Source organism: Ambystoma mexicanum, chromosome 2p (assembly GCF_040938575.1).
Source record: "Ambystoma mexicanum isolate Mex_15411 chromosome 2p, UKY_AmexF1_1, whole genome shotgun sequence".
NCBI lineage: Eukaryota > Metazoa > Chordata > Amphibia > Caudata > Ambystomatidae > Ambystoma > Ambystoma mexicanum.
In genome coordinates this window covers 1476017512-1476042247 of record NC_090923.1, presented here as the reverse complement: position 1 = coordinate 1476042247, position 24736 = coordinate 1476017512, and the positions used below count along the sequence as shown (strand labels likewise).

Sequence of the window (24736 nt, the reverse complement as noted above, 5' to 3'; positions counted from 1 at the left end):
TCAAACGGCCACAGATGCTTCTTCGACGTGATGTTGCAAATGAGGAATTCGAAGGGCGGCGCTTTCGGTTATCAGCTAGCGGCGAGGAAATGCCCACAGGTCTGACTGCAAATATAACGTACTATTGTTCAATGTCCTTGGGACAGGGGCCATGGCGAGGATGCAATGATTGATATGAATGGTTTGGGATGCGCAATAGCGATGTGGGCGATGAGGCCGGACGTTCCCAAATACATGTTACTTCACAACACTGGCATCACGGGCTGGGGCACTGTGGATTTTGCAGGCTGCATAACGCACAGACTCAATGGATATTTCTAATGTTATGTGAGTAAATATTCTGGCGTTTTAATCCCGGGATGAGGGAATGATGAATGGATGCATGGGCAGGTGATTTGATACAGAGTTTGCCATGTACAGGGCTTCTTGGAATCTATCCGCCTCCCCTGCGCTATGTGATGCAGGGCTGCCATAGTGGGACCATCGTCTATCTGGCCTTGTTGAGCCCTCCCTGTCTCGACGCGCCCTCAGACACTTGTGTCCATGCACGTTACCAATCCCATCTGATGGATTCTGTTTTGACAGACGCATGCACAGGTACACTCGTTTGTGATGGTGTTTACACCTCGATATAGATGGTTATGAGTCGCAAGTGGTTTTGGGGTGGTGATGATCCTTTGGAGTGGGCTAGCATGCATATGGCTGTGGATTTAGTGTGATCATTGAAGTGAGTTGTTCGAATGTAGTTCTGATGGGCATTCTGTTCTTTTTCTTTTCTTTTGGTTGACAGGTATCTCCTCCCCTTTTGCCACTGCCATCTGTATGCCACTCCTGCAGATGGGTTTTACTCCCGACACCTGCTGCTTCGTGTTAATCAGTGGAGCAGCATTACGATCTTATGGGACGATCGCCAATGGGCCACATGCCCTTACGCAGTACTGGTGGCTCGGAGCAACATTTCGGCCTTTCAGCTGGACTAGTGCCTCCCCATTGGGACGGCCCTGCGGTTCTGTGCGCTTCAATGTTGCCTTTTCGTACGTGAATGTGGCTCTGTGTACCATGATGGAACAGGGCGTCACACAAGTAGTGGCTGGTCATTTCTTGCGGATGCAGCCCACAATGGTGAAATGTGTTTTGGAGTTCATGGCCTGATGGCTGTATGGGCTTGGTGATTTTGTTGTGCATTAAATTTCTATTCTGATTCGGCCCGTGTAGCGTTCTTCTTTGCAAGTGATGTGGCATATTCCTATTTGGGGAGCGATGTATTGTGAGGAGATCTGCATTGGGTTCCAGCTTCGGAGTTTAGTTGCGTGGTACTGTACTGGACGCGTTTGCCTACGAAGCCCGTGAGGTCAGGGATGGGGGCTGCCAATATGACTGTTTGGATGTTGTCATGCTCAGGGGCGGGGGATTGGGTTTTGTGTAACAGATGCCGGTCAGCCAGGTGGACTGGTGGAATGATGTGATTTTCGGTATATTGCTGGTCACAGGTGCCTGTGTTTGCGTGCGTTTCTTGGTGGGGGACTGTGGTCATGTCCATTGGGATGGCTTCTGTTTTCATGCCATCTGTGCCCTGCAGCTCCCATTGGCCCCTCTTGTGTTTCATTTGTTCGTTGGCATGCATGGGTGACTTGTGCATTTCAATGGTTGCATTGTGACTTCATTGCACCTACGAGGAGTTGTACTTTGTGGGCAGGGAGCGGTGTACAGGCACTCAGTGGGGCCGTTTACGGTTGATTCGCGATGCCGTACTTCTCACCATGGCGGAATGGTTCATTCCGCCATGCTTGATGGCGTTAGGTACATGTCCGCTAGGGTCGGAATTAGCGTACCCTTGCGCCATGGTGGTGTTTACGGTTTGGCATGGCGCGCGCGCGCGTGCTTGGTGCAGTTAGCGTTGGCGTTCACTACGGTGTCGCTAATGGCTTCGTACTTTGCGGTGACGGGTCATAGTCGCACCGAGCGCTATTCGATGGCGGTATTGCATTTCCGCCATCGTTTTCCGAATTCCGCCAGGGTCGTAATGAGGGCCAATATATGATATAACGGAGGGAGGGCACGAGATCTCTAGACTGTACGAGATGATGATGTCTAAGGTTGGGAAGAAATTAACACAATTGAGACTAGACTGGGAAGCGGAAGTAGGAGCCCCGATGGAGGATGGGATGTGGGAACGTGCCCTGGGGTACCATAGGAAGGTGTCGAGAAATGCGAGACTAAAACAGATACAACTGTATATTACGCACAGGGCTTATATGACACCCCAGAGGATATCTAGGTTTGAAAATGCAGGACGACAAGCATGTCCCAAATGTGAAGAAGAAAAAGTTGGCATGGTACATATGTTCTGGTCAAGCCCGGATATTGAGCGTTTCTGGGGTGAAGTAGCACAGAAACTAGCGTAGAAGGGGGTCAAGATTATTATAGATACAGTCTGGGCCTGTTTGCTGGGGGGGTTCCCCAGATCGCAGAAACTGAAGCATGTGAGTAAATTGAAAGATCTAGCATATGTGCTCGCAAAAAGGAGAATTGCCATGGGATGGAAGAAATGTCACAGACCATGGGTGGAGGTGTGGTGGAAAGAGTTGCAGAAATGGGCAGATGCAGAAACCATGGTATGGCAAGAGGCGAGCAATGCAGGGGGAGAGGAGGAGGCGGGAACCCTGATGGCCTGGAAATCATTGATAGCGGAATTGTTTGGATCAATACAAGATCTGACAGAACCCACGGAAAGGGAGACCCTACCACGTGATGCAGAAACGGAGTGTGGGAAGGAATAGGCTCGTAATGGTGGGTGGGATAAGGGGAGCAGTGACCGGAATTAAGCAATGTACAACTGAGCTGTTGATATATGCACTGCATGTTTGGTTTGTATTGTTTTTTTGTTTGAATAAACCAATAAAATTGTTTTAAAAAAAAAATCTATAACATTAAAGTTCTTTGATGATCCCTAAATCTGTGACACTCCCCACACTAAGAAAGATATCACCTATGGTTAATGTGGAGCAAGGACAGTGCAAATGACAAGGCAAGTCTTAACAAATAACTTGGAGCGAGGCAGACTGAAACTCAGGAAAGGTCACAGAAATAAGGCTGCAGGAGATCAGAAAGAATAACTAGTAATAAATAGGCTAGGAGCATACAAAGGATCATTGGATAGCCGCAGAGCACGCTAAAGTAAGAAAGACATTCACTCAGCAGTGAATAAGAAATGGAGTGCCAGCAGAATAGATGTAGGACTCCAAAGAGTTGTGATGCACTGACCTGTGCTCCCTGCCTTGCTTTATGCCAGTGGGACCTGGAGGAAGCATTGTCTTGGTGTGATGATTGCTAAGCAGTCGCTAAATCACCTGAAGCTGCTCTTTGTGGGCAACATGGCGGTACCCATGTGTTATCTGTACACTGCTGCTAGAGTTTGCCAGGCTTTTTGTGAAAATAACTAAACATGTTCTTATTGCTTTGACGCTAACAAGCCACTTCCCATCTTAATATCATATTACCAATGTGTTTATTAGAAGTGCAAAGAATAAAATGTAACATTTATGCAGATGGTGCACATTTACCTAATGTGACCCTAGTAATGTATCTGTACTTATGTTTGATACTAGATGAGAATATATCCTCTACCATAGTTGTCATCACCATTACTGCATAAGGTGCTAAGTAACTGGTCCCACTGAAATGAATACATTTAAAGCAGGTGCAGGTCCACTTAGGTGTTTTCTACTCAGACCTTGTGTGTCAGAGCCTAGGTCCGGCTCCTCTGAGATTGGTCTGTACTGAAACGGGAAATCACTGCAGCGTGATGGGCTAGTCGGCTGAGGTGGACCTGGACCACCTGTATGAAATATGATCATGTTCCGGCCCTCATACCCAGGCAGACTGCTATCTGAGTCAAGTATATGTTGAGGGATCAAGGCCTGGTGGGTTAGGCTTAATGAAGTTCAGACGGTACCAGCTATAAGAAGGAATATTAGGAAATGGGATTCAACCCAATAGGTTTGGTGGACCGAGAGTCGGGTCAGAGGTAGAGTGACCTAATGATTGACCGGTATGTGGCTAAAGTGGCAATCTTTCTTTGAGGATTTTAGACTTCCTATCTGTCCCTAACTAAGTTTCTACTAGTGGTGGCATGGACATCTTGGTAGTTTACAGTCTTGTTCTTAATGAAATGTAAGAAGAGTCTGGCATGAGCAAAATTCCATGTCAAGGAATCAGAAAAGACGAGAATGTTGTTCAAATAGACCATGACGTATTGATGTATGATATTTTTTAGCACCTCATTCACCAAATTTTGAAACACTGTCGGGGCATTACAGGAGGCCAAAAGGAATCAACAGGTATTCAAAATGCCTCCTTTGGTTCAAAAAGCTGTCTTCTAATAATCTCCTTGGCGGTTTCTAACAATGTTATACACCCGATGGAACTGCAATTTGTAGTAGAAACGTGCCCCGTGAACTTGATCAATAGGGTATTGAATTTGTGGAAGAGGATACTTATTCTTGAAGATGATCGATTTCATTTCATTATGCATGATCAGAGTTCTGTACAGTTTTTCTTTGGCATCTAGAACATAGAGGCCCCTGTCGGGGAAGTAAATGATTGAATACAAGCCTTGGCTATCTTGAATATATTCTTGAAGGACCCTGTTTTCTTTAGAAGTCCACGCGTATGTTTTGTCCTAGGGAATGACTGCATTAAGAAAGAGATCAATCCTAACATATTAGGGGCTAGGTGGTGGTAGAAGTCTGATTCTTTTTGATTGAAGACGCCCTAATAGCCTTGGTATTCATCGCGCATCCTCTCTACGGTGGCTGCAATCTTTTTAGGCAGCATTGTGAGTGTTTCTGGTTGCAGCCAGCGAGGATCACGTATTATATCTGAGATGGCTAGATTTCACACAATGACGAGATTGGAATTGTGCGGTTAGGTCGTTTTGACCGCATGCAAAAGTTTGCATGGTCAAAATGTCCTAAAAATGCTACCACCAAAGGTTCGAACACCAAAAGTTTGAACCTTTGGTAGTAGCATTATAGGTAAGTATAAAAATAAAAAAAAGGCTGCGGGGGTGTCTCCCGCAACACCCCGCTCACTATACTTTACAGTATAGTGAGCGGGGGATTGCGGGGGAAACCCCTGCAGCCCCTGTAGCATGTAAGTGTGTTCGCATGAGAAAGGTGCAAACTTTTGGTAGTTCGCACCTTTCTCATGCGAACGATTTGCCCGTGGTAATTTCACCTGTGGGCAAATCCCTCGGATTCAAATTGTGCCACACCTCAACTCCAATCTATGTACAGGTTGTGTTGAATGAACCAAGCCATCACCAAATGACTTGCAATTGGTGGGGTATCTCTCATGTTAAAGGGATTAGTTAATCTTATGATGATACTCCCCACATTTCACATGGCATACTATATGATGATATGAGATGTGGTCTGATGTCAGAAGGGAACCATCTATAGAAAAATGAATTGAGGAAAATGATATTTGCGGAAAACCCCTCCTTCTTTGAAGTTTCCAGCAGCCCCACAATCTATAAGGGTGTGGGTTTCTAGAATTACTGATTCATCATCCCTCAATGTGAGCCCTAAATAAATATGGTTAGAAGTTTTGGTTGGAAAAGGCTATACAACTTTATCATGGGGTGGTTTGTGTGCGAGGGGCCCATCAGTGTGCCCCTGTCTACAGTAGGTCTGTGGCATTTCCTGGTTTCTTGGGTGGAGTGCCCAGATAAACTGCAATAACACAGAGATTATTTTGTATTCATCTTTCACATTTTTCTGCAATAACGGGGCCCAGTATCCAACCCCTACCAGAATGGACCCTCTGTTGGCCATTTATTTTTAGCTGAGATAAGAGCATAAAGGTCTCCGAAATTACCTTTGGTCATGTTGTGTGAGTATTCTAACAACATAGATGTGTTTTGGAAAAGTTACTGAAACATACTTTAAAATAAAAAAAGCAATTCCATACACTGACATATTTAGAGGTGTCTGAGCAGTGGTTTTAAATGTAGAGAAAGGAAGATCAATGGTAGAATTTCATATTGTCAGTTATTCAGAACATTAGACAGGACATTAACAACAGTTGTGAATTTTATTCCTGAAGATGGTCACAATATGTACACAGCAATGGAGCAATCAGGTCTCAACTAATGGCAAAAGGGATCAGAAAGAGAGTTAAATCAGTGAGAAAGGAAGGAATTGAGAGACGCTGACATGAGGAGGCCCATATCACAGGAAACAGCTAATCGGCTATCAGGCGAAGCTCTTAATATAACTCCAATTAGCGGGTCTATCTAGTAGAGCAACCATTACCATGTCTTCTCTCCGTCTCCTGGATGTCCATGGAACACAACCCATGTTTTTCTTTAGTTTTCAATGTAGAGACAGTGCTGGCAATAAGAGGACCTGTTAATAAAAGAAAACCAACAATAATAATTCTTCTACTTGACTTGGTGTAATGCCGAAGATGATTTGCTGTTTTATCATATGGCACAAAGCCAGTAACAAGACAATCAGATAGGATGTTTGGTGTTAATGATAAACACATGTTACTCAGACTTCTACATGTTTTATCTACTGCCTGATTAACAGAAGGTACTGTATGTGGTATACACTGCATGTCAAATCTATTTATACAATGCTGCATGTGGTAATCCAAACACTACACATGGTGAATTTGTATGGGTAAGGCTTGGAGTGCCACACTTAAATAGTGGTAAGTACTGAAAAAAAGATCAAGGCAAAGGGTAGTGATAATGACTGCCTAGCGAAATCAGTTAAGGCACAGGTGCAGCAAATCACCAGCAAAGGATAGAAATGGCTCATAGATGTTTATGTTTTTGTTCATCCATTTATAACGTGCGACCAGCTTATAGGCATTAAGGCGCACAGAAAACAAAACAAACACAAACAATAAAACAATCCAGTACAAAAGTCCAAAAACAAAGCCATTAACAGTAGTCAAAAAGTCACAGAGAGTTCCATGCATTATGAAAATAAAATAGCAACGTACATCTCTCTACCCCTGGTAGCTACGGCCGTCCAAACATTCGTTTGTGCCCTTGTGATGGCCCTCATCCCTCCCAATATCTTCCATACTATGCCCCCAAGTGGGCGGGGGGCACAATCACATCAGCGGTAGCCAGCACTGATGACATTCCACAGATACCTAAGATATCTCCCGCACAATAGGGCTGCGGTCAGACGCAGTGGGGAGAGGATAATTGCCAGAAAGAAATCGGAGGGAAAGGTGCCTATGAGGTTGCAGGAGGCCCCATCCGGGGAACTAGCGATACCCAGAAGGGGACAGGCTGATTTTGCCCGCTATTCCCTCCTGATCAAATTGCAAAGCAGACCCTGGAACAGATCTAGTAAGAGGAGGGCCCAGCCATCAAGGAATGTGGATGTAGTACTGTTTTAGCTGAACTCATGATGCTCAGAAACTTGGTTTTAGCCCTGTTGGATGCAACTGGGAAGGTAGTGGAAAGGTTGGTGTTGGGGGGGAGGGGGTGACCAACCAGATCAGGGGTTGGAAAAAGGTCCGAATCCATTGAGGTCTGCCGGACCCATCACCCCAAGACCCACACAGGGAGAAAGGGAGTCTATCAGTGAAAATAGAGCAAGCTTTAAAACCTCAAGAATACTGGCTGCCAGTGGGTTAATGCCCAGAAGAAATATAAGAGGTCAGGAACCCATTTTGCACAGCCAATACCTAGCCCCTTCCCCGTCACCGCAGATTTCTAGCTCAAAGGCTGATGGTGCACTCAGGGCAAAGCTGCAAATTTGCAAGATGGCAGGTACCTGTCAAAACCAGCAAGGCCCCAGATAACCGCGAAGGGAGGTCAATATAACTAATCAAAGTCCCAAAACTGGCTCCTAAGCAACATGAACCTAGGGATGCTCTCCTAAATAAAAGTACACACTGGCTCCAGGCAGTAAGGGGTTGTTTATTTGGTACTGCACCAGATTAAGCCACAAGGGGGGGAGAACAACCTTGATTCTGTTAAATTCACCCTTAGGGACCCAAGTGTGACCAAAGGCATATTAAGCTTTGACAGGAGATGCCACCCCCCAGAGAACAGTGTTATCAAACTAAGCGCTCACCCCCCGAGCGACATTGACAATTTTCAGGAAAACACCCCACAGTGGCCCTTTGTCTCAGGCGCAAATGCTGTCCCTTTGGAGAAAAGGATGCTGAAAGACTGTCTCCGATCTAACCCAACATAGTATATAACTATTATTGCTACTGGAACAAAAAGTCTAAGCACAAGATTTAAGAGTTAGCCTGGATTTTATGTAGCACAGGCATTTCCCAAACAGACACTTATGAGCAAGAATAAGAGTTCTAAAGGCAAGGTGCTCTCGCAGTGCAAGGCGTGTTGCCACTCTGTAACATGGTTCCTACGTTTATCTGATTCACTATTCTAACTGCACTATTTTGAAGTGTCTGTAGCTTGGTTATATGCCTTGCATAGTGTCATATAATAGACTGCCACAATAGTCAATCTTTGCTCAAACAATGGCACAAGCACGGCAAGCACGATTCTCCCTAGATAGAAAGGAACAAATGCGGCATAGCAGTTTCAAAAAGTAGGAGGTGGTCGAAACAACATTATTTACGTGATGTTTCATTGTAAGTGAGGCATCAAGATAAACTCCCAGTTTTAACTTTCGTGGCCACTGGGATAACACAACCAGAAATAGTAAACTCCTTAAAATCAACCAGATAGCCACCCAAGCCTGAATATTATCGAATATTATGTCCCTCCCAGCTAACTATCGCCCAATCTCCTAGAAAAGCTGGCCATCTCCCAGCTTCATCTTCACACTGAGGGCCTCATCACGAGTTGGGCGGTAACGCAGGCGCTATTAGCGCCGGCGCTAATAGCCCTACCGCCAAACCCCCCGGCGTTATTAGCGCCGGATCACAGGTTTGGCGGAAGGGTTATTGTTACGCTCATCTGGTATCCACAGGGACGCCACCCAGCCGGGTTACTCGCTGGTATGCTTCTCAGCTTTGCCCTGATCTGGTCTGCGGGGAAGGTTCTGCCTTGTGGTAGAATTAGGCGTGCTCTCCATCCTGCCTTCTTTGCAAGGGCGTGTTGTCTTTCATGGGCGAGTGCGGTCCAGTTACTTCACTGACGCCGGCCCGTTTGATATTGTTCAGGTAGGTCTTATTGCTGTTCTTTAGTTTTGTTGCTATCCTGCATGCCTTTCTTTGTTTAAAATGTCTCTTTTTTCTCCCTTATGTATGCAGAGCTTCAGCGCAGCGAACTGGCTTGGTTGAGCCCCGCTGGTAAATGAAGGCGCATTAAGAGCGCTATGATGCGGTAAGTAAGCGCTATGCGCAGCGCTGCGAAGTCTTGCCTTTGCTAACCTATGTTTTGCTTCCTTGTAGGTCGCGGTGTTCTTCAGCGTGAGTGGAATGTTCGGAGTGGTGCCAGCCAAGAGGCGACCAGCCAAGTAAGCCTTTTGAGCAGTTCGTAATTTGTAAATGTCTCTACTGCTTTCTTTAATGTTGCCTGTATCTTCCTCTTTCAGGTCGTTCTGTCCGGGAGGCGTGCAGATTCGAGGAAGCTGTTCTCAGTAGCTGGGAGTGTTTAAAGATGAAGACTGCAGGTAAGATGCTGCTGCTAATGATGTTCCTTTTGTCTCCTTGCAGGTTCTGCTTCTCCAAGGTTCGAGGGAATAGCTGGACACGGTGAGCGTCACGTTGCAAGCTGCAAAGTAACGCGAAGTGTGTTGTCTTGCTCGGGTGTGGTTTAAATAGCCCCAACAAAATAGTCCAGGTAAAGTAGTCCCTAGGCTACCACACCCAAAACACTAGACCTCATAGCTTGGTTCTTAGGAACCAAGCTATGTGGATGCCTCCATGTTGGCTGACAATACAATAAAGTAGTTCCCAAGCACATTGTTTTTCATGGTGTATGAGCCTGGCGCCATAGGCTCCAGGACTGGCCCCATGAGGGCTTTTGAAGAGGATGCCAGGCTCTAGAGGCCCGAGTCCTGACTCCACCTGGCCAATGGGTTTGCCAGAGGGGGTATTGGGCGAGGGTCGTGACAGCTATTGCCCATTCCTCATTGGGCCAATTCTGGAATTCCTCATTCCCCATTGGGCCCAATGCGGAAAATTCGCGCTATTACCACTGGCGGATTTCCCGCCGGTGGTAATCGTGCCAAAAATCGGCAATTTTGCCACGGATTTCCCCCCAGCTCAGACCTGGGGGGAAATCCGCCAAAGCCATAATCTGGCAGACCCTTAAATGCGGCGGTAATAGCGCTACCGCCACATTTAAGGGTTACCGCCAGACTCGTGATGAGGCCCTGAATCTGTGGGTTGTCTCAATGATCATCAGGCTGGCTTCAGAGCTGCCAGAAGCACATAAACTGCTCTCCTGAACATCCGTGAAGACCTGCTCTCCAACCTTGATTCCAACACCCCTGTGTCCACATTCTACTTTATCTCTCTTCGGCCTTTGACACTGTCAAGCATGCCATCCTGCTCAACCGTCTCTGTGATAACCTGGGTATCACTGGTCAGGCTCTGGCGTGGCTGACGTCCTTCCTCTCCGACAGACCCTCCCAGGTCCGACTTGGGTCCTTCCTCTTGACTATCTTTTTCTCTACCTGTGGTGTCCGCCTGGGGTCTAACCTCTTTCCCTGGCTGTTCAACCAATACCTGGCACTCCTTGCCCACCGCATCGCCGCTCTCTGCCCCAACTTTCAGTGCTATGCGGATGACACCCAGCTCATTTTCCGGTTACCCTCTGCCTCCTCCACTCCTTCCCTCATATCTGACTGTCTGTCTGCTATCCAGGAGTGGTGTGCCGCCGCCAATGACCTCTGCCTTAATGCCAGTAAGACTGAGATTCTCCTCATCTGCACACCCGATCCCTCCTTCCCTGTAGCTCTCTGGCTGGCCTCTCTTGGCCCTCTTCCGGCTCCCACCTGCAAGGCAAAAAACCTCGGGGTCATCTTTGACTCCACACTCTCCTTCTCTCCTCACATCTCTGATGTCTCTAAGAAGTCACACTACCAGCTGCACCTCCTCAGAGGCATTCTTCCTTTCCTCTCCTTCCCCCAGAAGCTCACTGTCTCCAGAGCTCTGGTTCTCTCTAGGCTGGACTACTGCAACAGCCTCTTTCTAAATCTGCCTGTCTCTACTCTCCGCCCTCTAGAACTCATCCAAAATAGGACTGCAAGAAAGACTTGTCCTTGGCCTCAAGCCCAAGGATCATATCTCTCCAGGACTGAAATCTCTGCACTGGCTCCCAGTGGCTGCAAGGATTAAGTTCAACACCTTCTGCTTTGTCCACAAGGCCTTCTGGGGCCTGGAACCTCAATGCCTTCAACTTTCTCTTCCTAAATATCTTCCTTCCCGAGCTCTTAGCTCATCCACCTCCAACTCCCTCAGGGTCAGTTGCTTCTCCATGCAACGAGTTGGTTGTAGATCTCTATCTTCGGTTGTGGCCTCCCTCTGGAACAACCTCCCTGCCTCTCTGAAAATTGTGGAAAACCATCTTCGGTTCCAGAAGCACCTCAAGACCTTCTTCTTTGCTTCTGCGTTCTCTCCTTTCCCCTGCTGAGTTCCTGGCTGAAACTGAAACTGCACTGGTCACCTGGCTACCCTCTGTTCTCTGGCCCAGGTCCCCTCCCCACCAGTTGCACAACTGCACTGCCCCCCTAGCAACCCTTGCACTCTGGGGCTGTTTCTGTATCCCTACAGCCCCCTCACAGCACTTGACACCTGATGTATGCACTTACCCATGCCCCTGCCACCAGCTGGCCACAGATCTTATTTATTATTCTAATTTATTGTTTTTATTTACTGTTTATCCTCTGTACTGCACTTCCCCTCCCCCTTCCCATCACACTGTTCCTCCTTACCCGCCACCCCTGCACTTGCGCGATCTCAGTGTCACCTGGCCTAGAAAGATCACTGTCTGTCTTCCCTCTGTTGCATCGTCGGGCCTTAAAACACTTGTGTATAGGCGCGTTATAAATGCCATATCATGCCATATCATATCACGTTAAGATTCTCTGAATCCTGAACATTTCATGGCCACAGGCTCCAGAACACAAAAACCACACCATCTAGTGATGGGGTAATAGGTCACTTGACTCACTTATGTCCCTTTGGGACCCATAAACACAGGGGCCCTGGCTGGACTCAATCCTGGCGCCTTTGACGCCAGGCTCATATAGAGATGTGAGCAGGAACACTTTATTTCAGTGCAGGAGTGCTTTTACTTTATTTCAGTGCAGGAGTGCTTTTATTTTACAAGAACTTTCCAGGATCTGAAAGCCTTTATTCCAGAGAAAATCATGATGTGCTGACTCATCGGGTGTGGCTCCCGAGGCCTGGTCTTCATCGGGTGTGGCAGAGTGTGGCAGGCAGGCTGAACCTGGTGGGCGTGGCTTAAGAAGCTCAGCTATATAAGCTGCTCCATCCTTAAGGCCGGTGCTTCGCGTTACTGTGCACTCGCATGCAACGTGACGCTCACTGCCGCTTGGACCAGTTTACTTAACTTTGAAACCAGGCGTTCTCCTGCATACTCACCTCCAGGAAAACGGTGCTTCATCGCTTTATCTGCAGACTCATCTCCTGACAACCAGTGATCTTGATCCTGACGCCGCAGCAGCGCACTCCGCATCCACGAACTCGGACCATGTGAAGAAGAAGAAAGACAAGATTAGAACATCCGTCCTAGGGCCGCACCACATTTGAACCCTGCGCACCCCCTAGTTAACAATTTACCAGCTACTGTACCGCTGCAGCTTCGTTCCTCATTCTCTCTGGCTGCCGCCCTGAGCTCCGCAGCTTCTGCTGGGCCGGCAACATCATCTGCAAGGGAAGAAAGCAAAAGAGCAAACATCAAAAGTGGAACAGACAGCAATTCAAGACAACAAACTTTACAATACAACAAAAACAGATGAGGAAAGACAAAGGCAAACAGGAACACTTACCTGAAGTATAGTGACTTAGTCGCAGCAGGACTGGACTACCACGTGCAAGGGACCAGTGAAGGAACTCGGTCAAGATCATACAAGCGCCCCTGCCAGAAGCAGCAGGACAGAGTGCTCATCAAAACTAATCAACAGGTGAGATTTCCAGGGACAGTGCATCCCACGGGTACCACGGTTTGGGAGAAGGGGTCTGGAAGGGGATCAGGCGCACAAGCTGGCATACTCACGCCCCCTATTCTCCACACAGGAGCAGTCCTGAGAAGCTTCACCTATTACCACCAGTCACCACATAAGCGCATCGGGCGAAGTCGGACCCGAGCGACCTCACCCTCGGGAAGGCTGCAACCGTGCCCCAACGCCTCCGCAGAGACCAGGTGAGTGTAACAGAACATAATCCCTTGTAAAATGCAACAAAATATGTGTGTCATCCGCGTAGTTGGTATAAGGAGTACCTGTAGACTGCCTCTGCGGTGGTAGCGGTGCACGGTACAAATCACATAACATTAAAAAAACACACCAAGAGCATCAAGAATATGAAAGAGGGGTTTTGTACATACATTATACAAGGTGGGTGAGAGACAAGACCCCTGTAGAACACACACACCAGATTAGCAGGGGGAGCTGATGTTGATTCACTGAAGACACTGAAGACTCTTGCCGTGCAGCTAGAAAGGAAGGAGAGAAACCATGTTGTAGCCTGCAGCAAAACATCAGCTATGTGATGCAACCTATCTACCAGTATATTATAATCCACAAGGTCAAACTCCGCAGAGAGGTCCAGGAGCATCAGCAGGGCCACCCCACCCTTGCCCATAATCTGAAGCATATTGCATTTAAGATCCAACAAGGCCGTCTCTGTCCTATGAGCAGCCCTAAAGCTGGACTGCCTAAAACCGAGCAGACTATTCTCCTCTAACTATGACTGAATTTGCAAATAAGCTACTTGATTGATAACCTTTAGGAGAAACGGTACATTGGTTATTGGAGGATAATTGGCGGCCACACTATGGTCCAGCGAGGACTTTGTTAGCAAATGCATTATCCACGCTTACTTAATAGTAGAAGGTACAGTAGCTGTATTCAAGGAGACGTTGATAAACTTAGTAATCATAGGGATCAAAGTAAATGAACACTTCTTTACCATACCAGCTGGGCAAGGATCACCTTTGCACACTGTAGGCTTAAGTGAGTGAATAATAGTTGCAACCTCTTGTTCTGTAAGATTAGCAAATTGAAATTGTGGAAGAACAGCCAGTTGTTTCACCTGGTAACTAGGAGGTTGCAAAAGGATGGCTTGTTTTTGAGCGATAGATTGACTAAGTTTGTGAACTTTATCCATCAAAGCATCCTGTATAGTCTGATGAATCCTGTGGAGTCGAAAACTAAGCCCCAGCCTAAAGTCTCCTCGGTTATTAGGGGCAGTAATACCTGAACATCCAACTCAATTGGTTTAAAGAAGTGAAGTACCCCATTTTGATCAATGGATTTTCTGAATAGCCCAAACAAATAAATGATCAAACACCCCCTAAGACAAATATTGAAAGTCAGAGGACCTATCTTCCCTATTCTCAAGTTAATTCATGGGAGAAAGAAGGAGTTCAATCAACAGACCCTGTTTGGAATTGGGAAATTCAACCTCAGAAACCTCTTCCTTACAAGGGGAAGTCAAGTGGTTCCTTCAAAACCAATAACCCGAGAGCGGGATGCCGAGATATTAGGGGAAGGTATGTGATGAATCCTGCAGAGTCATCACTGAATCCCAGCCTAAAGTCTCCTCCCATGTGGGCTGGGGAAGGCAGCAGCTACTGGATCCTGACCCTGGGGGTGGTATTCTGAGAGATGGCTGTAAGGGGAGAGTGGTGACTCCACAAGGAGAGAAGCAATACACTTCCCTTTATTGTGCAGAGGATCTATTAATTCCAGGGTTTCTGATGGCTTGCTGCCATTATCCAAAACCATCTGACTCTAAAACCCTAAGAAATACTGTGTTTAAAGAAGAACCCATTGAAGTCTTCATATAGATATGGTGAAACTAAAACATATGAAACATCTGATGTTTATGGTGATTGTAATGTTGTTACAACTGTTAAACAATGTGAAGTAAAATCCATTGAAACTTTCTTGGACTCAAAGTACCAGAAATCCTCAAGTACTGTGACGAGGAAGAAGAGTAAGGAGTTGATGTGGAAGAAATGTGACCTTGAGAACACTGTGCAGTCTAGTTGTTACAAATCTAATCAACTGCACAGGACTTTTAAATCCTCAAATCACTTGCAGCTGAGGAAACATGGATGGAGAGAGAAGGCAGGTTGCAGAGCGTACAGCGCGGGAATCGTGATTGGTGGGAGAGGAAATCCTACAAAGGACTGCAGGAAGAGAAGCTAGCCATAAGTCAGCTGGCAGCATTTGGGACCGGGGGAGAGAAGCTCCCGGGGACAGAATGTAGATGGTGCGCAGCGGAGCCGTGTATGGAGACACGGTCCGGAAAAGCTTCCGCTGGTCTTGGCGGATCTATGTGATTTTTCTGCGGCCGATTTTGTGCAATGGAAATGTTTGCATGGGAAAAGCACGAATACAAAATGTTCATATATTTCCCTTGCGAACATGCAGGGGTGTCCCCCGCAACCCCGACTCACTATACTGTCTTGTATAGTGAGCGGGATGTTGCGGGGGACAACCATGCAGCCCGTTTTCTTTTTTCTTTTTGTTCTGTCGGGATCACTGTAGTGAGCTGGGTGTTGCGGGGACACCCTCCCAGCCCCCCACAGCCTTTTTCTATTTTTATTTTTCACACCGACCCCACTAAAACACCTAAACACATACTACAAAAAGTTCAAACTTTTGGTAGTTAGAACTTTTCGTGGTGTATGTTTTAGGTCTTTTGGTGGGGTCAGTAATTTTTTTTCAGACATTTCGTCCTATTCCGTCTTGGCAGTAGAGGCTGGAAGAGCCGACGCAGAGACCTAGTGGGACTCTGCCAATAATGGGATGCCGACCCCTCGTGATCACTTCTGAACCATCAGACGAAGAGCCAGTGAGTCAGCCTTATAGCAAAAGGGGCCCGGGACATGCGGATATGCTGAAAAACATATTACAAGTACTTTTGAATACCGATCTAAGAGAACTAAATAGAAAAGGCGAATGTGGTACAATTCTCTTGACATGAGCTGTCCATTGGGGGAGACCTGGGACCAGCATTGCCTAAGCCAATATATGATATGATATGATATGATATGGCATTTGTAACGCGCCTATACACAGGTATAACAACCAGGGCAAATTCAGTGCAATTCTCCCGAAGTCAGTTGGGAGAAACCTGCAACCAACACTGCCAAGAGACAAAAGGGATTGTAAGATGGATAAAGAGGAAAGATTTGTACAATTCTCCTGACTTAAGAAGTCAGTTGGGAGGAATCTGGAACAAGCATTGGCACGGGTTGAGAGAGATTAGAAGGAAGATTGAAAGCCAAAGCTTGAACAAAGCCTTAGACATTGGATGTCAGTTTAGGGGAAATTGGTACAAATAACAGTTGAAGTCAAAAAAAGTGTGCTAGTAAAGAGGCACTGTTGTGGGGTACTAAAGGAGAAAGTAAATGTGAAGAGAAGCCTGATAATGATATCAGGTAGTGAAACCTTTTTGGACAAGGATACCTGGCAGGAGAGTACAGCAGGGATCTGAGTGAGCCAAAGAGGAGATATTCCTGGCAGGGCAGTAAACCCTGATATCAAAGGTTTTCAGTTGATGAGTTTCGTGGCAGGAGAGTTTACTGGGAAACTCACTTTGAATTGGTATGTTGAAAAGAGACTTGGTCACATTAAGTTATTGTTTCTTTTGAACATATTGTCAACCAGAAACTTTGGGGGATGTAAGAGGATTCAATTCAGCACTACAGCCAAGTCAACGCCTAGTCTAGAATACTGAATGAAAACCCTTATTGATATATCTTTATGTCCAGTTCATGCGTTCTGGATGACTAGCCCTATATAACACCCCTCCCTTGGAATCCCCCTGACCCCACTGAGCCAAGAAGTAGTTCTGTTTTGCAAGTTTAAAGGTTTATTTGATAACTTAAACAATATATATTATATCATGCTTTATAATAAATTAATAATTGGATATCACACTTAATCTGATATGTAATCAATAATGGATAGTCTGGCACTAGCACACTTCTTGATAATCACTAAGGAGTTGACATGAAATGGATAAGATAGCAACAATACTTTTATGGTTTCAAATGGATGCAATGTGGAATGAAATGCAGTAAAGAAAATAACTTGATAGAATTTCAGCAAAGACAATGTAATCACTTTCTTGGACAATTCACCCCCCCCTTTTATGCAATGCAAGGAAATGGAAGGAAGGCACACAGTTCTCAGAAATGTAATTAAATGTGATTCAGTTAACCCCAGCAACTTAGACTACAGACGTTGAAAACACAGGCCCAAATGCTTTTAAATGTGCTGGCAATAAAGTGAAAAATATGCTAAAATGCTTTTAATTCCCTCTAGGAGGTTCAGGGTGAGTGAAATCAAGTTAATATTAGTCCAGGCTCACTTTAGCAAGGATCTAGGGTGTAACTAGCAGGTTAAACAAATTTTTGGCAACTGAAAGGCAAGCAGCAGCAGATTTTTACACGTGAAGAAATTTGCAAATCGCGGCAAAATGTCAAATCGCGGCTAAATTTGCGAATGCGCCGAGCGCGATTACAGAGGAATTACAAGGACTATCACTATCGTTTAGGGGTCCTAAGACAGCCTAGGATCTCAGCTTCCAGATGAAAGTTACTGCAAGTCTCTAGCACAAACGGTTACGGAGATATGAGCGATTAAATAAAGGTCGTTTTTCAGATTTGAAATTTTAAAGTTCAAAAAGACAAGTGCAGCTTGCAACTAGAAAATGACAGGTGACAGCTTTGCAAATGACCGGTGACAGTTAGGAGACAGTTCTACTTAGATTAAATAGATTGAATTATATTATTTTAACTAAGAGATTGGGTCTGCACAGTTTTGCTGGGTACTCACAATATCTTTAGAAATATGCCTTGCCACGGATCTGGTCAGGTTTTGGACTGGACTCCGGTTCAGCTCTCTGCACTTCACAGTGATCTGGGTCAGCTCTCTCTGGTTCTGCTAACAGGTCAGCTCTACTCTGCTGGTCTGGTCTGGGTCTCTAGTTCTGGATAGATTGAAGTCTCTATGTTAGCTCTCTGGAGGTTGATGGATTTGAAGTATGGATTTTCCCGGCAGAGCTTCCAGCTGCAAGTGGATTTGAAAGTCCCTATCTGTCCTGTCTCTCTGCTTTTATGTGTTTTTAAAATGGGTGTGTGTGAGCAGCATCACTAGCCAGCCCCTCTCCACTTATCATTGGCCAAGCTTTCATTTCTCCCCTGATTGGGGGAGCTAAGTTGTGTCAGAGTGATGTCATTTTACAGCCTGCAGAAAGTCCACTCCTCCTGTCAACTTGCACACAAATCTAGATTTGAACCAAATACATATTTTCAGAGGTACATATTGTTTTAAAATTACACGCACCCATCATGCATTACAGGAGGTATACCCTGTTCAAACTCTGCTCTTCCTGGGAGCTTGCATTCAGAAATGGCAATATTTTGCACTTTTTAACTGGTTTGCGATACCGGACATTACCCCAAATTTACACACATGTGCGCAAGGAGTATGGACATTAGTTGATGAAGTGTCAGATTTTTCACATGCACACATTTTGAGTAATATCCTCTTTTCCGCTAAAACCCCCCTGAACATACCACCGGTTCTAAAAACCTCTTAAAATGTGGGCAGAAAAATCACAAGAATTATGGTATCATTTATAAAATTTTCACAAGTCCGCTCTATGAGTTATTCATCTTTTTAGAGTTATATTCTGGCCCCAAAGGGGTGTGGTTTTCCTCCAGCACAAGGTTGAATTTCTGGTTTTTCCAGTTCTGCCAAGCCAGCTTGCTCTCACAGGCAGTGCCCCTCCCCTTTGCTTCAGGAGGAAGCTACTTTTACAGCCCCCGTAATAAAACCTTTGCCTGAGTCAGGACAGGGCTTTGTTCAGAGCTCCTGTATTCTGTGGGGCTCCCCTTAATTCAATTATCAGAGAGATGGCATATCCTTAGTGTGGCCAGCAAAAGGCAGATAGGCCTGGGAACACAGCTGTGACTCAAGTTTCACTCCTGATGGGGGGTAGTTGCCAGGCAGAATTCAGTTCCTTAAGCCAAGTTTCAGATAAAATGTCACTTTTTGTTCCCCAGTTTCTGCATTCAAATAAAAATAAACATGTTCACATATGCAGCTAGAATGCTGATTTTAGGTTTAAAACTATGACATTTAACCAATTGCAACCTATGTGACATTCAAAGTAGGTCACTCAGTCAATTTAAACATTTTGATTTTTAGTGTCTTTCAGTCAAAATTTACTTAAACTGCTGAAATCCACAGCTCAGCCAGTCTTGTTATAAACCTTCAAGTCACTTCAGAATATAACCTTACATTGGATCCACCTCTTAAAATGTCTTTCTTTGGCATGTTTTGGGTTCATTTATTCAGTTTTGCAAAAAGTAAAATCTGGTGTTGTTTTAAAACGCCGGCTTTTGGATAGTGGTGAGTACTGGTACTGCACCCCTTTTTGGGATTTAAGAAAATGAATTCCCAACAGTTATGGGTTTGCTTTTGGCAATCAGCATTGCCACTCCCAATGGTTTCAGACTACTGTGTGGGTAGTCCAATGGTGGTTTTAGGCAGTGTCCTTCTGTGCCCATAACATCGGCAAAAATGAGTGGCAGCCTATTCTTCATGCATTTCCCTGTGCATTTTCTGGGAAGCTCTGGCCATCATGATGTTTTCCATGTCAGTACTGCACAGTTTTGAGGTAGGGCTCGGATGCATGGGTAAATACATCCCACAAGCCCCCCTCTTGCGATGGCCATTTGGTTTCACTGATGGGACTCGCAAGATCTGGGATGTAGTTCTCATCTTCTTCCGGTAGATGGCCAGTTCAGCATCTCTTCCTTCATCCGGTGGATCGATCGGTTCTCCTCGCCGGTCCTGACGGGAATATTGGGCGGTACACTGGGCCCGTTGCGTCTCTGCTCCCGGTCTCCGGATCGTCCTCCTTGGCCCGTCTCAAGGTTTTCTTTCTCCTAGGACGACAAAGGAAGAGCGGCAATACCTATTCATAGACATTTTTCCACCACTGTTGAGATAGTGGGGCAGCATATGCATTTCATCATAACAAAACATTACATTCTTATTTTGAAAAAAAAACAGTATAACTAAGAGACAGTTTCATGCAAATCACAATATTTTAGAGACTAGATGTGGTATGTTTTATGGCTGGAACTGAATTAATCTGAGACAGTACCCGCTAGGATTCCAGGGGATTCCTCCAGTTGTTGCAGAGTGTGCCTGGGATGGCAACATTTCAACTGGTTTATGTGGACCCACTTGTCTTCCCCCGCTGCCAAAGGACCTTTGGGGATGTGGATTTTGTAGGCCACAGGGGAGATCTTGTCGATGATCTCAAAGGGTCCCTTCCACGTAGGCAAAAATTTTCGCTGTTTTGCCTGGTTTCTTTGGAAGTTGTATAGATAGACCCGGTTTCCCACCTGATATTCCTTCCTGGAAGTTTTCAGGTCATAATGGGTCTTCATGCTATCAGCCGATCTTTCTAGATTCCGCTGAGCATAAGCAAAAGCATGTTGAAGGTGTTTCCTTAAATTCTCCACATACTCATGAGTAGTGGAGGCATTTATCAGTGTCTGCTCTTGGGTCCTGTAGAGCAAATGCTGCGGAAGCACCATCTTGCGCCCAGTCATCAACTGAAATGGTGACATTTTGGTTGCAGATGAAGGGGTAGATCTGATGGCCATTAGGACCAGAGGTAATCGGATATCCCAACTTGGCCCAGAATCTGCCACAAACTTCTTTAATATGCTCACAATGGTCCGGTTGTATCGTTCCACTGCCCCAGAAGAAGCTGGTCTATAAGCAATATGCAACTTCCTTTTGACCCCCAGTATCTCCCACATCTTTGTCATTACTTCACTGGTGAAGTGGCTACCCCTGTCTGACTCAATCCTTTGAGGTAGACCAAAACGAGAAAAGATGTGGTTAATCATCAAGGCAGCTGCCGTTTCTGCCTTGCAATTTGGGGCTGGGAGACATTCCACCCACTTGGTAAACAAGCATGTCACAGTCAACATGTACTTATTCCCCCTAGCAGAGCGAATCACAGGGCCTACAAAGTCGATTTGTAAATCTGACCATGGCAGTGTCATCCCCCTCTTTTGGAGAGGCGCACGGTGCGTGAGGGAGGATGGCTGAAATTGTGCACACACAAGACACCCCTTTAAGTATTGGTCGAGGTCCTGCCCCATGTGTGGCCAGTATGCAACCTCTCTTAAGATTTCCAGTGTTGTGTGAAACCCCCTATGACCGGCGGTGGCCGCATCATGGGCGTGACTTAACATCAGGCTTCGGAATGAGGTAGGAACCACCCACTGATCATGGCCAGCTTTGGATTTCCTTACCAACAAACCGTCTTGGATCCGGAACATTTTTGGACATTTCATCAACACTCTTAGGTCCTCTTTCCCAATGTAATCGGTATCCGTCAGGGGAAAGTTCTCAGGGTCCTCAAGGTGCTGGTAAAACTTACCAATAATTGGATCCCCCTTCTGAGCTGTAATCAAATCAGCATCAGGGGTCTCCTTACTCCATTGTGCAATTGAAAGGTCATTGTGAGCATTTGTCTGGGACCTAGTGATAGCAGTGACCTGGATTTCCCCCAACAGGGACTCAATCTCAATTAGATCCCCTTGGATGGCCCCGGTTTTGGCCAGCTGATCAGCTAAGTCATTTCCAGTTTTGTCTGGTAACTCTACTTTGGAATGACCCTTGATCTTCTTCCAATAGATGGTCATCTCATTCGAGGTGACCAGGTCATCAATGTTTTGAATCAACTTCCCATGTTTCAAGGGTTTGTTGTTAGCACATAACATGCCTCTGGTTTTCCAATTAACCAGGTGCTCCACGAACCCGTTCCGTACATAATCCGAATCTGTGATTATGACCAGTTCGTGGAGTTGATGCTGGACAGCAGTAAGGATGGCCTGATGCACAGCCATCAATTCTGCCACCTGACTACTTCGGGGACCAATTTTGTATCCAGCGGAGGGTTCTGGGGACTCATTCACCCATGCATTCCCTACGCCAGCCACCAGTTCTTTCTCCCTGTCGTTGTCAACATGGTAAGAGCATCCATCCACATAGACAGTGGGCATTCCCTCACACTTGTCCTCTTCAAAGACTTTGTGTGGGGAATTAAGGTATGCCTCCGTGTTGTCCTTGATTTTTAGACTTTCGTCCTCGAGACAGTTTTCTCTGGCACAATCATGCAAGTCAGCCAGACCTTGCGCGAGGTGACTCTTCTTGTTTTGGCCATATCTGACCTCCACAGGAAAGCCTTGCATTGACAGAATCCAGGAAGTAATTCGGGAATTACTCACATTTCCGGCCCGGATTCTGTCACTTTGGAGATATTGCAGAGGCTGGTGTGGAGTCTCCACTATGATGTGTTCCCCCTGGATAAACGGGCGGTAATTCTTCAATGCCCACACCGTTGCCAGGAGTGCCTTCTCACAATCGTTGAATTTTTCCTCCACAGAGGATAAAGTTTTGCTCGCATAGGAGATTACTTTATTGACCTTGTCATGCTTTTGGTATAGTACTGCCGTCAAGCACGTATTAGAGAACCCTGTCTCCAGGAAGAACTCCTTGTTTCTGACAGGGTAAGCTAGGCAAGGCGCTTGTGAGAGGCTTCTCTTGAGTTGTCTTACTGCCTCGGCTTGTTCTGGACCCCATTCCCACTTGACCCCCCCCTTCAGGAGATGAATCAGGGGTCTGGTGATCTCTGCGTAGCCCTCAATGAACTTTCTGCTGTAATTGGTCAGTCCAAGGAGGCTCCTTAGTTCCCGCAGAGTTGTGGGGTCTTTCAGTTTCTGAAGTGCTTCCACTTTCTTTTCCTGGGGACAGAGACCCTGAGGAGTAATCTCATGCCCCAAGAAATGAACACGGGTTCTACACCACTGTGCTTTCTGAAATGAAAGTTTAGCTCCGGCGGCCCTCAACTGGGTCAGAACATAACGGATCTCCGCTATGTGTTCCTCCACAGATGAACTTTTGATGAGGACATCATCTACATAAGCCAGGTTACCCCTCGCACCCAGGTCGGGCATGGCCTTATGTAGGAAAATGTTGAATTCATTACCGGAGTTAAGGTATCCGAAGGGAGTCCGAGTCCATGTATACTGCTGGCCCCCAAAGGTAAAAGCCAGTTTGTATTGGTCCTCCCTGCTGACAGGCACGGTCCAGTATCCATTGGTCAGGTCTATTGCAGTGAATACCTGTGACCCCTGAATCTGGGCCAGCCCTTGGTCAATGTAGGGAAGAGGCCATCGGGAAGTATGGACCCGTTTGTTGAGCTCCCTGAGGTCGGCGCAGAGTCTCCACTGGCCGTTTGGCTTCAATATTCCCAGCACCGGATTATTGAAGGTGCTGTGGACTGGACGGATTATTCCCCGGGACTCAAGGTTCTTAATTATTTCAGTAAGGGACTCCATTGATGCGAGAGGCAAGCGATATTGCTTCACAAACACAGGAGTCATGCCAGGGTCAGTGGGGATTGTTGTTGTGTGGATGTCAGTGCGACCACAGTCATATGAGTCTACCGCAAAGAGATCTTGGAAATCCAAGAAAACTTGTTTCAACTTTTGCTTTTGTTCCAGAGTCACACAGGCATCAGCTAGGTTGACTCTCTCTTCCACCATCTGCCTGAAGCCTGGAAAGACTTCTGGTTTGGCTAATTCAGCGGCCTCCTCCAGCTGGGTGGAGAAGTCCCTGGTCAGAGTGCTGATTTGGACTGGAGGCTTCAGGTGGGAAAGGCAGCCCTCATGGACCTGGAAAATCACCTCATCCCTCCTGAAGTCACAAGTCACATCTTCCTTACCATAGGGCAGGAAGTGTACACCAGGAAGTTCCCCCCATGCCGGGTAAAAATCCTGTCTGGTGTTGTATTGTCATCACTGTCACTGTCAAAGCAGTCCTTGGGGATTGGCCCTAGCAGTTCATTTCCAAGATCAATGGAGAAATGTCGGTCATCAACCGCCATTCCAATAATGGTGCCTGCGGCTAGAGTAATACTCTTTAAGTCGCTGTTATCCACCTCTATTGGAATGGTGTCATGTTCTATGTTGACTAATGGTGTTGGGTTTACCCCCAACCCTTGCTGTTGGAGAGAAGCATTTAGATGTATGTAAGCATCAGGGTTTTTGCAAATGTTGTCCTCTTTTAACTTTCACTTCCAGGGAGAATTGTCGGGTCCTTTCTGGGATGGTGACTTCCTCTTTAACCTGAATTTCAACTGCATAAGGTAGCAATTGAGCTGACCTAAATGCTTTTTCTGGATCATCAAAGCCCATGGGATTATCCGCTAATCGGCACCAAGCTTTGAAGTTTATTAGGTCCAAACTAATGGCAAAGCGATTGAGAATGTCACTGCCTAAGTAAAAGGCGGCAGTGACGTCTCGCACGACCCAACAATTATGGACTATGCTCTTGTTGCCAATGGAGATTTTGAGCATACACCTGCTTGGCAGGAGCTGTTTGGAATTAGGTGCTTCCAGGTCCATTTCCCATTTGTCTATCAGTTTGAATGTGGGAATGGCTGGATCTTTTGGGAGTTGGCGGAACATGGCTTCGCT

At 46.2% G+C, this 24736-nt stretch overlaps 1 protein-coding gene across 5 annotated transcripts in view; it reads right to left on the bottom strand.

The window, feature by feature from the left end:
• Positions 1-24736, bottom strand: part of LOC138567645 (zinc finger protein 583-like) — a 441626-nt gene that overhangs the window by 310672 nt on the left and 106218 nt on the right. For all 5 annotated transcript variants that reach the window (XR_011302266.1, XM_069646113.1, XM_069646111.1 and 2 more), the window contains exon 3: positions 6318-6410. Coding sequence is in view for 4 of the 5 variants with exons in the window: in XM_069646113.1 (XP_069502214.1) it covers positions 6318-6410 (93 nt within the window). In the remaining variant the exon portion in view is untranslated. The remainder of the gene's footprint in view (positions 1-6317; positions 6411-24736) is intronic.